The sequence below is a fragment of the Adiantum capillus-veneris genome, chromosome 7 (assembly GCF_014529385.1).
Source record: "Adiantum capillus-veneris isolate H3 chromosome 7, ASM1452938v2, whole genome shotgun sequence".
NCBI lineage: Eukaryota > Viridiplantae > Streptophyta > Polypodiopsida > Polypodiales > Pteridaceae > Adiantum > Adiantum capillus-veneris.
This window is the reverse complement of record NC_140937.1, coordinates 75,739,140-75,755,013: the sequence shown is the minus strand read 5'-3', so window position 1 is coordinate 75,755,013 and position 15,874 is coordinate 75,739,140. Positions and strand designations below refer to the sequence as shown.

General features: G+C 41.2%; 1 protein-coding gene across 1 annotated transcript; it reads left to right on the top strand.

The window, feature by feature from the left end:
- Positions 1–6,453: 6,453 nt before the first annotated feature.
- LOC147454078 (uncharacterized) lies at positions 6,454–7,038 on the top strand. Its single transcript, XM_086517008.1, has one exon. It carries the CDS (start codon positions 6,454–6,456, stop codon positions 7,036–7,038), a length of 585 nt encoding a protein of 194 aa, XP_086373134.1.
- Positions 7,039–15,874: the final 8,836 nt, after the last annotated feature.

Sequence of the window (15,874 nt, the reverse complement as noted above, 5' to 3'; positions counted from 1 at the left end):
GAAGAAGAGGATGACAATAAAAGACTACTTGGAATAAGTAGAGCCATTTGTGATCCCAGAAGGAACCCTGAAGCCAACTAGCACATGGATTCAGGATGATTTGCTAGAGTCCAATGATTTGAAGATCTACCAAGGTGTGTTCAAAGATCCTGAAGGAAATGTAGTAGAGCTACCCATGATACCACGGGAGCTCAATGAATTTTTCAGAAGAAAGATGGGGGATTACCTGGAGAAGCTGGACCTACACAACTACTTTGAAGCTTTGCTAGCAGGAATTGACATCAAAAGAGTGTGGGAATTTGTAACTACAATCAAAGAAGATGGAGTGGCCAGAGTCACTGATCTGCAGGGCAAGCGAGATACCATGATTATCATCACAGAGAGGATGGTGGCAGCTGCACTAGACATCTCCAACAAGGGAGATAGTGTGACAAAGAGGAGAGATGAAGTCAAAGAAGAACAACTACACATTTGAAGATATTGAAGATCCAAAAGTGGCTATCATGAGCCTACTCTACAACCAATATTTCCACATGTGTACAAAGTGGCCACAAAAATATAGAATGCCATCTGGAGCCATTGCTACCACCTTCACCTGGGCAATGCAAAAGAGCAAGCCAAAAGCGATCAATTATGCTGCTTATATCCATGACAACCTGGTGAAGATGGGAAACAAAAACCCCACCTACATTGTACCTGGTGAGCTAATAACAAAAGTGGTCTATGAATCCATCTGGTAGAGGCACCTAAAGTGATCAGAGATAACCTTAGTTTCTGCCCTCTACCAAGGATGAGTACATGGAAAGCCCACGAGCTATTGCAAAGAAGCCAACCCACTTGGCTCAATTACCCGAAGATGCCAAGCTTGAAGGCAGGCGAGAGAATAAGTGAGCAATACATGGTGAAAACCCTAACGGGCGCCATCAAATTGTTCACTGGCTCACTTGACCTATCTTGCATCATGATGAGAAAGATATGTAAAACCCTTTTGGCAGTCTTCAAAACCTTCAAACCATGCCAGGCGGTCGATAGACAATATGTTTTTCTTTCAAGATACATACAGATTTGCATACGATCTGTCTGCTCAGCCTTCCCACGAGGTGATACATGCACTTTATCAGAGAATCATGTTTTTGCCTTCGTATCACCTCCAGGCCTTTGAAGAAGCCTTCTACATTGGCTTCTTCACCATCATCACAGATATATTCAGCCCGATGCTACTGGCTTAGCATGCAAGATATGAGTCTCTTCTCAAGATGAGAGATAGCCTACACTGAAGAAGTAGCTCAACTGACATGTCGGGGGTGACATGAAGAAGGAGGGGGAGTGTTCGCAGCTGGACACACCCTACGGAGCTCGGCGGAATATTATTTTTTGTAACTATTCTTTGAGAAAAACCGACATTTCACCTTTGTAAATATTGGGGCTTACAGAAGTTTCTAGATTGTATCCCATTTTTGACATTTAGATTGAGTGGATGCTTAAATTGGAACATTAGGGTGGGTTTGAGATTGTAACGTATTTATACCACTTTTGACCATAAATTTTTTTTTGTCATTTTTAAAAAGAGTTATGTCTGTGAGTGAGCGTACTGTGTACGAGAGAGAGTGAGAGTTTCATCTTGATGCTACGCGCGCACCGGTGGTTGGAATCGAGTGCGGAGAAGTATAGCGTGTTGCCCCCGATGAGAGCTACGTGCCAATACCTACATTGTGGGCGTACGGTCTGGTTTTGCGAGCTCGACCCACGAGCTTCATCTGGTGATTCGGTGAGCATATGTTTTTTGTTTTTTTCATGTTAGCATATCCACGTGTTCGCATCGAGTAGAGCTACACATTAGGCACTTTAGTTTTCGGAAACGACGACGTGCAGATTTTGGCCAGACATCCTACGTGATTTTGCACCTGGTGTTTAGGGTTGGGACTTTGGTTCACGGACCTTAGGGAGAGCGACCTATTGGTGTTAGTAGGGTCTCCTTCAAGTTCTGTGGCGTTTCGAGAACGTTTGATGGGTATTTGGCTCTTGGAAGCGTTGTAGGAAATCTCCTCTTATGCACTCCTGAAGGCTGTAGCTTAGACATTGGGTAGAGACCTCTGTAGGAATTAGTCGAGAGTCGACCGAGTGTAGATTGACACCCTATGCTTGCTTCCATGCGCCTGCGGGTCGAGCTTCGTCCTTAGCTGACAAATCTTGTTAGGTGAGTTCTCGCTGTGCTGACGTCCGTCGTGGCGTATCCGCCAACAGTGGTCTTTAAAATTTCTTAATCAACTATCCTTATTTGATGATAGCCACTTTTTAGGTCAATCCTATAGAACTAGGTTGACCCTTGTAGTGTATCAAATACATCTTCTACCCGTGGAATGGGAAACCTAATTTTGATAGTGATCCTATTTAGTGCTCTATAGTCAACACACATGCGATATGTGCCATCTTTCTTTTGCATTAAATTTATACAGTCACACGTAAGTGTTGTCTGTATTTATCCATTTTGTCTCGTTAATGCACCTGAGCACAATGTTTTGCTTGTCCAACTTGGGTAGTTAATGCATTGATTCCTCATCTAATTTGTCATTGGTGCCAATCAACCACCTCAATTTGTCCACAATGAAGGGGTTATGCACGACTAGATACATCATTCCTTCCCAGTCAAATCATCTATCTCCATTATAGACCACATCTACAAAATCCCTGAACTCACTTGGTTTTTTCTTCAATTTAACATAGTAGCCATCGATACCATCCTTATAGATTTTTGCTTTTAGGTCATTCTCGAATTGAAGTTTTGAATACAATAGCTTGACATCCGATGCGGGCCAAGAAGGAATTGCCCCCGTAGAAGTTCCTTCCTGAAAGCTCACCCTATTGAATCCCTCTACGATTATGGTGTATCATCTTTTTGAGGATGCATCATACGGACCTTCCTCTGTAATGATTGCAGTGGTTTTTGATTCATACTCTCTTCATTTAAAATGTTGCTCACTTTGTCTCTTAGGCTAGGGTTCCTATTTTGATACAGCCTTCCTGATCGCAAATACATGAAGAAATGACTTTTCAAAATCCTAACCTTGTTACCTCATTGGCTGCCTTGCATTCTCTTCGATTTGACTTACTCGTTGAGCCGCACCCTCTAGCTCCTACACCCCATAAAAAATGCTTGATGGCTATGAGTTTACAACCACTTTATTAGTCCAAGCTTACAGTGAACAAAATTTAATCCCTTACTTTCACCAAATTCAAAATTTTACTTGTAACACCCACAACTTAAGTCCAAATTTAATTTTAAAAAGACCACCCGCGTCTTGGAGACTGTGGGACAGGTATCTAACCTCACTCTTATCTAATTGCAGACGTAGCGAGAACTACGAATATAATTGTCAATCCATGGGACGAAGCTGACTCGACTAGTGCATAGAGGCTACAAGAGGTTGTCATTCTCTTGGAAAACATCAAACAACTTGCATCCAACTCAAGCTACACTCAAATGACAGAAATCACCAAAAGCTACTCGCTCATTGGCAAACAAATCACAACCATTACAGCATCAAACGACATCCAAGCATTATGAAACTTCTAAGACACTGTCTATAAGACCTAAGGACACATGATTATGGTATCAAATATCACTTTAGGTCAAGTGAAAAAATCACGATTATTAACAGCAGTGAGTTTTTGACCTAATCGTTTTTGACCCAGAATGCATCTAAATGCTTAGCAATGGTGCCCCAACACCTCACCTATACTTACTTTATGATTTTTAAGCTTAAATTACTACTTATGATGAAATTAGGCCGCGGGTCGGCGATGCCAAAAGCTGCGGAATACCATGAAATGCTTACGTCAATGCGTAGAGCTCTTACCTACAGTTGCAACGCAACAGACATCACTACAATGTGACAATTGGGAAGGGAGTAGGAAGAACGATAAGGAGAGAAGTGAGCGTCGTTAGCTGACGGTGTGTTTCTATTATCCAAAACTTGTCAAAAAATTACAAAAATTGGCTTTTATATTTAAGCGAAGGTTTTTGTGGTCAAAACTAATAATCTAGGAGCTCTAACTAAAGACAGGTTGATACAATTTGGAAGATTGTAGCCCTGGCTCATCAATAACAATGTTTATCTAGAAAGTAGGAGTTACAATATTCTCGATTCATCAATATAATAAGTGCTTTTACAATAAAAGCTCCGAAAATGATATAAGCTCCAAAAAATGATATCGAAGTTAACTTGCTGCTAACATTCCCCCCATCCTCGTCTGTGTGTCGTCCCTTGACACAGCTTCATGGACTAAAGTAGTCTTTGGGTTGATGATTGGCAAGGCCATCTTTAAGCGCGTGTAATGCTTTCCCATATTTGAGTCTTCTCTCTTTGTCAGGAACCTGCAAGAACTACATGGTGACTCTATTTTTAAGCTCAATGGGTGAATCTGGATGTGAGGTTTTTTATCACTGGCCCAAATATCTTATTTTTGCCAAGTGAAGAAACCTGTATAGAAATCTTCCTCAAACGCCAACGTATTGCTAGAGCGCAAAAACATGCATCGGGTGTAGAAGCTGCAAAGGACTTCTTCGGAAGGTTGGCCACTTAGGTCATAACAGAGACCCTTATTGCCTTCAAGGAACGACATCCATGGCTCTCTTGCTTGCACTCGCTCGTGAAAATCTTAAATACATGTGAGCACCATTCTGCAAATATTATATAACATGGCACATGAGAGATCAAGGAGCCTCTTGAAGAAAGTCATGGCGCCCGTTAGGGTTGTCACCATGTATTCCTCTGTTGCCGATCCCGGCTCTGGAGCTGGCAATCGTGGGTAGTTCAGCCATGTCGGCCTCTTCTTTTTTAGTGCTTCAAATTCTTGCCATGTCCTTACCCGTGGTACAGGACAGAATGTTGGGTCTTTCTAAAGTGCGGCAGGTGCTCTTGTGAACAGAATCAGATATCTTGGATTCTTGTTCAATCATATCTTTCTCCACTTGAAGTGGACATCCTATGATCCTTCTTCTTGCATATCTTTGTATAGTCTTTCTTTTACCTGTAATAACTCCACTTTGATCAAGGAATGTGGCAATGATTAATGATGCCATTGTGCATTGATTTGGTTGGGAGTGAGTTAAGTTGCATTGACTGAGTGAGAACTCTCAACTCCCAATCCATCATTGCTTTCCATTAGGCATTTGTCTCCTAGGCAACCTACTCTTTGAGTGCATTCTCCTCAGCTTTAGAAAGCTAGATCATGGGAACTTGCTTAGCATCAGTCAGTGGTACATGAAAATCTTCTTCTTCTTCTAGCCCTTCCGTCGGTTGTGTTTCCATCTCAGCAAAAGAAAATGATGGAATCTCGACAACTGGTTGCTCCAAGGGACCTGCTTCTTCCTGTGTCTCTGGTTGTCCCTCTCTCAGTAGTTGCTTACGACTTGGAGGAGGTGCATACCAAAAATGAAGCAAAATATCTTACTTACACCTAGGACTCAAGAAAATCATTGACTTTAGCATATCGAGGTTGTTCGTAAAAGGTGATGCTCTATTGGTTATCAAGCAGATTCTGGGCCAATGGCAGGTAAAGAGGGATTCTCTCAAGAATTGTTTTTTTTTCATAAAGAAGATGTTGAAGTTTTTTGAAGCAGTGTAATTAAAACATCTGAGGAGGGAACAAAACCAGGAAGCAGATCGTTTGGCTAGTAGTCGTGTTCAGACTCAAGTGTCGAGTTCGTATGTGGGGCCGGCCACTTACACAAGTAGAGAGACTTTGAAAGATATTGATGATTTCTTGAGTACAGGTCAATGTTTCGACGGGCTTTCCAAGCTACAAAAGAGGAGAGTTGTTCAAAAGCCTAAAAGGTTCACTCTTGTTGGTGAAGATCTTATGGTGCACAATCAAGATGGTGTGTTACGTTGTGTCCTTTACAAAGAAGATATTGGCATGGTATTGGAGCAATGCCACGAGGAAAGTGGTCATCAGGGTAAGAGTCAAGTTTTGTTTTGTATCTTAAGAAGTGGATTCTGGTGGCCTTCTGTGGTGCGAGATGTGCCTTATTAGTGCAAGACGTGCCATCAGTGCCAAGTGATGGGTGAAAGACGACTGGTAGTTGAGCAACAAGGGGCTATCAACGCACATGATGCATTGGAAAAGTGGGGTTTGAATGCAATTGGTCCATTGCCCAAGTCAGCGAGTGGTAAGAAATATGTGGTAGTGGCCATAGACTACCTTACACGGTGGGTCGAGGCTAAAGCAGTCAAAGAGGTAAATGCGCATAATGTTGCTCAGTTTGTATTTGATTGCATATGTTGTCATTTTGGAGTGCCTTGGGTGCTTATATTAGATCGAGGACAAGGATTCAGAAGTAAGTTGGTGCGTGCTCTGGTGGACAAATTGGGGATTCAACAAGGATTTTCATCTCCATACCATCCGCAGTGCAATGGTTTGGTGGAGAGTGCAAATGAGCAGATAGTCAAGATGCTTACAAAGTATATATACCAGCAGATTGAAGAGTGGGAATCTAACCTTGATAAATGTTTGTGGGCTTACAAGACTTCATATAAGGTGGAAACCAACTTCACTCCATACGAGTTGGTGTATGGCAAGGAAGCGATCCTGCATGTGCATGTACAACTAGGGGTTCTCAAAGTATTATGGAGAATTGATAAAACTCATCAAGATATTTTGCAGGATAGGATTACAAGTCTCGAAACTTTGAAGATAGATGATGAGGCAGCGGCAGATTTTTATGTGAAGCAACGAAAAAGGAGGGTAGCAAAGTTCAACCACCATTTGCCAGCTAAGCAGATTGAGAAGGGTGATCTAGTGATGAAGTACAAGAGTTATGTTGACTTCACCTTTCGGAAGAAGTTCAAGAAAAAGTGGACGGGACCTTACAAGGTTCATCAAGTTTTTCCCAATGGAACTTATGCACTAGTCAGGTTGGATGGTCGGTTTCTTAAACACATGATAAATGGTCTTCATCTCAAGCTCTACTTTGAAAGGGAGTTAGTGCCAGCAGTGCATCAGATTCTTATGCAGGGGGTGGGGCAACCCACTTGAAGGTTTGGCAGCAGAGTGCAATAAAACAGTGTACATATGGTTTTTTAGTTTTCTCATAGTGTGTGCCAGGTTTTGCAGTTTATAATGGAATAAAGCTTTTATGTGGTTGAGAATAAATGCTCAACAGGGGGGTGGGCAATGATGGTGCATCCAAAGTGTGTTGACTCTAGAAGGTGGCATGGGCACGTGTGTACAGGCAAGCAGAGGCATGGCAAAGGACTGGAGCAGCTAGGAAAATCATGGGATGACAGGTAGCAGCGGAAGTGTATGCATGATGTGGCCTATAGGCCAGGAAGGGCTCCATAAGGGACTAATTGGGGTAGCAGGTGAAGGACATGCAAAGTGCAGCCTTTGGGTCCAGGAATGAAGAGCTTGAAGTGCTGAAGGATTAGGTCTAGACGTTTCATCAAACCGAGCTACTGAGCCCAAGTTATTGAAGGTTGAAACTTTAATGGTTTCTTGCCAGACAGGGCAGCTGGGGATAGGTGATCCAAGTGGGACTTGAGGTATAGATGTGTAGAGCTTATTTCATGAAGCCTACCCATCTTTTCGGATTGCAGATCGGAGCCCTGGTTTGCAAGATATGATCATTTGAAGTTTTTTCGGGGGTTGGGTCTGAGCCCACTTGGCCGCATTGGAGAATGTTCCACCTGGCATCTTTTGAGCACTCATGAAGTTCTAGAGCAGGGTGTACATCATACAAAGCTAACAAGAACTGACTGCATGCCAAACAGAGTCCGAAGCAAGAAGTTGTAGCAGTCGAAAGCTGGAGTGCCTTTGTCCGAAGTTGATGGCAGATGGTTTGATTGTGTTTTGGTGGCCTTGGAACTTGGGCCTGGAAAAGTCGAAAAACCGATGCAAGTTATGAAGAAGCAAGGCAGCAATGCAAGTTTTCACCCAGGCTTTGCGGCTTGGCATGTGGAGATTGGAGCAGTACAGGAGAGCCATATAAAGGCAGGCAAAAAATATTTTTTGTTAAAAAATAGTGGGGGTTTTTTTTGAAGCTCTTGAAGCTCAAGGCTTGTGGATCCGCCACATGGCGGGGCATATAACCCACATGCGCAGGGAGAAGTGCACGTGCCGCGGTATAAGTCTAAGGCCGTGAGGCCATTGGGTATCACAAGAGGGGAGAGAGAGGGGATCTCTCCTTCCATGGCGATGGTGGTCGGACACAGGTGCTGCGCGCGCGCGGCTGTTGGCGGCTGTTTTGGCGTGAGCCGGCAGTGCAGAGAGATGGCGTGCCCGTGGGCGGCCGTGTGGTGGCACGTTTCGGTGATGACGTGGCGTGTTTTGGAGAAGGGGTGTACCCCCCCAATAGCGACATCACTATTGCCTCGACAAGGGAGGGGTCTCGCTGGCAAGAGGTGCCGACCAGGACATTTGAAAAGCAAGCCAAAGCAAGAAAGGTCCAAGAGGCAAGCCGGCCGGCCAAATGGAAGGGGTAAGGGACAAATGTGCACACCATGGGATTCTTTCCAAAATGAACTATGCCAAGTGTTGGCAATGCAATCAATATTCTAAAAGAAGCTCTAAGTGAAGGCCACGGGAGGTGAAGCTCACCCTTTTTTCTTTTTTTGGACCTCCTAGAGGCACCCCTATAAAAGGTTGTAAATGAAAAAATATGAGGGCTTTTTTGCCTGTGTGTGTGAGTGGAAGCTTGAAGCTTGTGCGTTGCTAAGCTTTCCATTGAAGCTGCATACATTGGTTGTACTACTCTCTATGCAATAATACCACTCACTTGCCCCAGTCTCTTGTGTTGCTTCTCCCCACTCCCCTCCTCTTCTCTCGCTCTTCGTGTATTGGCCATTGCTTGCAGAGGGTTTGCCTGCAGCTCGAAAGGTGCTACCGAGAGGGAAGATTATGAGTGTGTTGTGAGTCAGAAAGGGTGAGTTGAGCAGTGTGGGTGCATTTGTGTTGTGGGTGTTTTTTTGCAAGGTGTGAGGTAGTTGTTTTGTATGCTAGAGTGGAGTTGTTGGTGCAAATTATCCAATTTGAAGGTGTTATTTGAGAGGTTAGGGGTGTTGTGGAATCCCTGGGCTATAGAGAGGTAGGTATATTTTGTGCTGGGTGTTTTCCCTATTCCCGTTCTCCAATGTCAAAGATCTTCTATGGACTTCTCATGCCAAATCAGGACAATTAACACCCATGAAGATCATCTATATCTTCAAAATCAAAGACAAGGGATCATCAGATCTACCAACCTACCTATTTAGGGATTGTTATAAAGATTTGATCATTTCCAATCAACAAAGTCGGAGAATACTACAAAGGGGAAGAAGGAAACACAACCCTTCCAGTGAGATATAATGATATAGACACCATGGAAATATTGGATAGTGGGGCAGGCATAGCCATAGCCACAAAAGCAGTATGGGAATCATGGGGACAACTAGCCATTAGACAAACTCAAATAAAATTGCAATTGGCAGATGGACATATCAAAAAACCCTTAGGACTGCTTGAAAAGGTGATAGTTAGTTCTTGTGGGATTGATTATCAATATACCTTTGCAATAGTGGACTTTGGAAAGAAAGGCAATTATGAAATCATCTTGGGAAGACCTTTCATATGACAAGTACAACTTATCTAGGATTGTGGAAAAAATGATCTGTACTTGAAGCAAGTGGGATCAATAACAAGGGTTAATCTAAAAGATCACACTTATAGAGATGTCATGAAAACACTCATGCAAGAATTCAACTCAGTCTCTTCGGCTGAAACTAAGCTTCCATCTTGGTCGAACAAAGACACACCTATTTGGATGTGCGGAGCCTCAAAAAACGAGAGTTTAAAACGAGAAGAATGTATATCAGAAAGGGATTGCATAGGTGAAGCCTATGTACCTAAACCCTTTCCAGAACATTTGTTTGAGCCATTTGAGTGGAGTCAAATTTTAGCAACAATGGATGTATGTGTAAATACGTCTATGCATACTCAATTTTGCAATGAGGACGGCTATGACATAATCCCCATTCAAATGATCTCAACCCTTCACATTGAAGATAAAATTCAAGAATCCAAGGACTTAATGAGAGCTCATCAAGTCTTTTCAAATCTCTACTATGATGCAACAGATGAGTTAGAAGAACATTTAGCTACCTCAGATGATTTGGGGCCAGAAAAGAACATGTGAGAGCTAAACTACTCTTGAAATGAGGGGAGGAAAAGTTTTTTGAATTTCCAAACCAGAAACCGAGAAGATAGAAATGGTATAGAAGAAAAAGAGACACGAGAAACTTGAAATCTAGACCTATGCCATCGGTCTTCAGTAGAACACAGTTTCTGATGCAGATAGATGCCCATGATTGTGTCAAAGACAAAATCACTGGTAGATATCCTTTAAACAAAAAATAGAAAATATCAAAAACATTGAGAGAAACGGGAAAGGAAACGCAAGCAAAACCTAAATACCAGGTCACGAATTCAACCATGATAGGAGTTGAACGAAGAAATAAGTATCAAGAGTTGAAGAAAGCTCTAAACGAGATATATACAGCTGAAATGGAAACCACTGAGGAGGAAGGTAAAAATGTAATGAGTGTTCCATCCCATTACAAGAAATATACTTTCCAAGACCGAAAACATAGTCGAACAACCTGTCAGAGAGCTACAAAAACAGGGCAATCCTACGAAGGACTAAAAAACATAAAAAAGATAGATCTGGACAAACCAGGAGAAGAGCCGAGACTGCCTACATTGCAAACGACCTGACCGAATACGAAGAAGAGCTTTTGATAATCTTACTAAAAGAATTCCGAGATATCTTTGCTTGGTCTTATAAGGATCTCAAGGGTGTTGATATAGAAATCTATCAACATACCATACCTATGAGATGTGATGTGAAACCAAGCAGACAAATACCATACACTTATAATGAGACATTTTCCAAAAAGATCAAATTAGATAGAAAAGCTAAAGGAAGCCAAATTCATTTACGAAATTAAACACACCGATTGGGTGTTTCCAATTGTGGTAGTACCCAAGAAAAATGGAAAATTTAAGAGTGTGTGTCAATCTCAAGAAATTGAATGTAGCTACCATTAGAGACAACTTTTCTCTTCCAATCACTGAGCATGTTTTAGAACGAGTTGTAGAAAAAGAAGCTTACAACTTTTTAGATGGATTTGGGATACAATCAACTTTTACTTGACCCCAAAGATCAGCATCAAACTGCCTTTACAACTGAATGAGGTATTTTTGCCTATCGGGTTATGCCTTTTGGGTTAACTAATGCTCCTACAACCTTCCAAAGTTTGATGAGCCATGCTTTTAAAGAATACCTTCAGAATTTCTTGGAAGTATATATGGATGATCTATGCATACATTCATCAATCAGGGTTGATGATTTTGAACACCTCAAAAAGGTATTCAAAAAATATAGACTTCATAGGATTTGCTTAAATCCTAAAAAGTGCACATCTATGGGTAGACAAGGAAAAATTCTTGGACATATAGTGTCTAAAAATGGCATAGCTACTGACATGGACCAAATTCATGTTATTGGTTGATTTACCTAGACCGACAACAATCAAAGGGGTTCAAGATTTCATGGGACATTGTGGATATTACAGACGATTTATTTATATGTACGCTATAGTTGCAAAACCCATGTACAACTTGATTACACTCTTTGAATGGACTGATAAGTGTGAAGAATCCTTCATGAAGCTTAAGCAAGCTCTCACTTCAGCTCCAATATTGAAGGCACTAGATTGGAATAAGATATTCCACATACATGTAGATGTTTCCACTTTATCCATTGGGCCTAGCTCAGCTAGGAGATGGGAAAATTGATTTTCCTATTTCTTATGCTATATTAGACATTTGAATATGGCAGAGAAAAACTATACAACCACAGAAGGGAAGGATTAGGGATGATCTATGCCATCAAAATGTATAGACATTACCTATTAGCTAACAAATGCGTGTTCTTTGTGGACCACCAAGCCTTATTGTACTTGGTCAACAAGCCGTGCAACACAGGAAGAATAGTGAGATGGTTCATCATTTTGTTGGAATTTGATTTCACTATAGTTGTGAAAAAGGGCACCACTCATCAAAGAGTAGATCATTTGTCAAGGATTATATCATGAGAGCCACCCAAGGGAGTAGACGATGATCTACCAGATGCATATCTGTTCTCAATTGAAATGATACCTCGATGGTCGGAAAACATGGTATCATTGATGACCATAGCTCAAGTGGATTTGCAAATACCACTTCCTATTACAGTTGGATTAATTGAGCAATCGGCTATGTATCAATTACTAGCTGGAAGGTTGTAAAAAATAAATCGAGATATAATATTTCTTTTGTGCACTAATCTTGAGGAGAAAACCCAATACCTAAGTCAAGCGCATATTACCATAGTAGGACTTCACTTTGCGGAAGACCAAACTATGCAATGGATCTTGAGACTTGGAGTATTTTGGCCAACTATGAGGAGGGATGTTCATTCTTTTGTAAAACAATTTCCTCAATGTCAAAAACAAGCACCCATACCTCATGTGACATTGTTCCAAATATCACTCGTTCCTAAGTGGAGTAACTATCTAGTTAGTTACTTGTCAGACCGAACATTTCCTGAGGATATGAATAAACACTACCTTGCAACTGAATCAAGAGACTATGCTCCTATTGGAAACCAATTTTATCGGATAGGTAAGGATCAACATCTGTGTCTTTGTGCAAATAAAGACAAATATATTCCAATTATAGAACAAGCACATCCTAGATTAGCTGGAGGTCACTTTTCTAGTGAAACCACCACAAGAGCAATCTTAATAGCATCCATATGGTGGCACTTTTTGAATATTCCAAAGAATATGTTCAAAGGTGTGATGCATGTCCACGAGAAAAAATACCAACCCGTGTAGATAGCATGCCCTTAAGACCAATGATGGGGGCTAGAGCTTTTGCAAAATGGGGTATAGACTTTGTTGGGCCAATACAGCCACCTGCTTATAGAACCCAAAGCTCAATATATTATCGTAACTATGAACTATTTGACCAAGTGGGCCGAGGCTAAAGCAACTCAAAATAATGATGATAGAACCATATCCGCATTCTTGTGTGAGAATGTGTTCACAAGATATGGACTGCCAATAGAAATTTGTCAGTGATAGGGGACCTCATTTCCTCAATGAGGTAATTGAGTATTTGCTTAATGAAGTTATGGTCATCCATAACAAATCGGCTCCTAGATGGACAATCAAATGGACAAGCTGAGTATACAAATAAAATTCTTAGCTCCGTATTGACTAAAGTGGTTAGTCCAGGACAGACAGATTGGGAAATGAATCTCCATGCCACTCTATGGGCTTATTGCTTTTCATTCAAAACAGTTTTAAGTGATACACCCTCTAACCTTGTTTATGGTCTTGATGCCATACTTCCAATATAATTTCTATTGCCGACACTAAGGGTAGCTATGGATCTTGAGTGAAATGGACATGAATTTCAGAGAGACTTGAAGATTTAGAAAAGCTTGATGAGCAAAGGCTAACAGTTGTAGCTCACATCTATGAACAAAAGCAGAAACAAAAATAGCTTTTCGATTCCCATCTAGTTGCAAATATCTTCAAAAAAGGGGACTTAGTTTTAGTTTATTCCCTTAAGCAAAACATTCCCAAGTTTAAGAAAAAGAAAAACAGACCGTTTATCATTGAAGATGTATCTCCGATTGGAGCAGTCAAGTTGTCCACCCTAGATGGTGAACCAAAAACAGCTTTTCGATTCCCATCTAGTTGCAAATATCTTCAAAAAAGGAAACTTAGTTATAGTTTATTCCCTTAAGCAAAACATTCCCAAGTTCAAGAAAAAGGGAAACATACCATTTATCATTGAAGATGTATCTCCAATTGGAGTAGTCAATTTGTCCACCCTAGATGGTGAACCAATGGATAATTGGATTAGTGGATGCCGTTTAAAGAAGTACAATTTGCAACTAACCAATGAAATGCTAGAAAAGATGCATGCAGCAAAGAAAAGAAAGATAAAACGATAGCATGGCATTGATGAAGCCCAAGAGGAAGCTCGCCTTCGAGTACTCAGAAGGAAGCTCGTCTTTGAGTACTCAGAAGGAAAGTTGCTCTTCAAAATCAACAAATACCTACTCCCATCAACACTCTGGAACTAGATGACCGACTATATGAATTACAGATAGATGCAGTATCAACAGATGATGAATGTTTAGATGGAATAGGATTGGATTATTAGTCTTGAAGCTTTGTAGATGGATAGAGAGGCAACAACAGACTACTAGGTGAAGTAGTGAGAGAAGCCGATTGCAAAGTTTAATCAAAATGTGCCAGATAAGAAGATACAAGAAGGAGACCTCAGGATGTAGTATGAAAGCTACTTGGATTTCACTTTCCAAAAGAAGTTCAAGAAGAAGTGGACGGGTCCATACAAGCTAGAGAAAGCCTTTCCTAATGGGACCTATCAGTAGGTAAAGGAAAATGGTAAGCTTCTTAGGCACATGTTGAATGGCCTGTAGCTCAAGTTATACTTAGATAGGGGTCTACTTTCTTAAAATGCTATGGCACTTGGCCTTTAGACGGTGGTGCTCGTAGGAGTGACATGGAAATCCTATAAAGAGGACCGTTCCCACATCCCTGAGTGGCCCTTTTTATTGAGGAAGACAGTGGAGCTCCCGAAGCTTGTTGAAATGAGACAGAAAGAGAGAGAGTTGGAAATTTGGTCAAGAAGGCTTCAAGCTTGTCCATGTTGCTAAATCAAGTACTGGAAAGGTCCAATGAGGAGATGGTTTTTAAGAATGGACGGGAGTCCCTATACAACAAATTTGTTTAATCACTTTGGGGGTTTTTTTCGGAGTTTGGAGTCTAGGTTTGTCTTTGAGACCTTGACGAGGCATTTTTCTGTTGAGCCGGTCATAGAGTGGTGTTCTTGATGTTGTAAAGCCCTTTTTATTAAAATCAATCCATGCACTGCCTTCTTTTTGTGCCAATCCTACCCTTTCCCCTTTCACTTTCTATTGATGGAGGAACATAGGAATGCAATAATTTTTTTTGTATTATTTAATTTTGATGAGAAGCAAGACATTTTTAAGGTTAAGGGAACATTTTTGGTGAGAATAAGCCTCTAAAGAGGAATGTATATAGGCCAAAATTTTGTAACCCTAAGGAGACTTTTGAATTAATGAAACTATTGCATTTATTGTGCCGTGTCTGTGTGACTAATTGAAGAAGAGAGAGTGAGGTCTTATCTCTTCGCTACACGTGCTATGGACCATCCATTGCAAAGATGACACCACCAAGAACTTAGCAACAGAGAGGGACACGTACCAACGCCAAGCTTGCGAAGTTTTGGTTTCATCAAGGCAAGATCCCATAAGAGTTTGAGTGAGTATTCTTGCAAAGCATTGTCAGGCATTTTTTGGATAAGCATGAAGTCACTAGGTCATGCCAAAAATCTTGACCACTAGCCTCATGTATGTATGTGTACATAGCCCTGCAAGTTTTGGAAGTGGCCTTGTAAAAATTCATGTACAAAGGTGTGATTTTTCCAAGCTTTAATGTGATGTTTTCTATTGTTTGAGACTCCAAAATATGGTTTTTAATAAGTGTTTTCAGCCGTGTTTTATAGCTTGTAAATTGGGCTTGTACATCATGAGTTATGAGCATCCGAAGTGGGCGGTCTCAACTTAGAAGGTAACTGCGGGCGGTCTCACCTTAGAAGGTAATTGCAGGTGCATGCGAGAAGGGAAACTAGGCCAAATTGGGGTTCTAAGATTATAAATACTGGTACTGAAGCGATCCATTGATATCCCTTGAGTTTTCGACGTCGCATGTAAGTTTTTTTGTGGCAATCAAAC

Excerpts from the sequence above, each read along its gene's own strand:
- LOC147454078 (XM_086517008.1), top strand. The coding sequence starts at position 6,454 with ATGCTTACAAAGTATATATACCAGCAGATTGAAGAGTGGGAATCTAAC.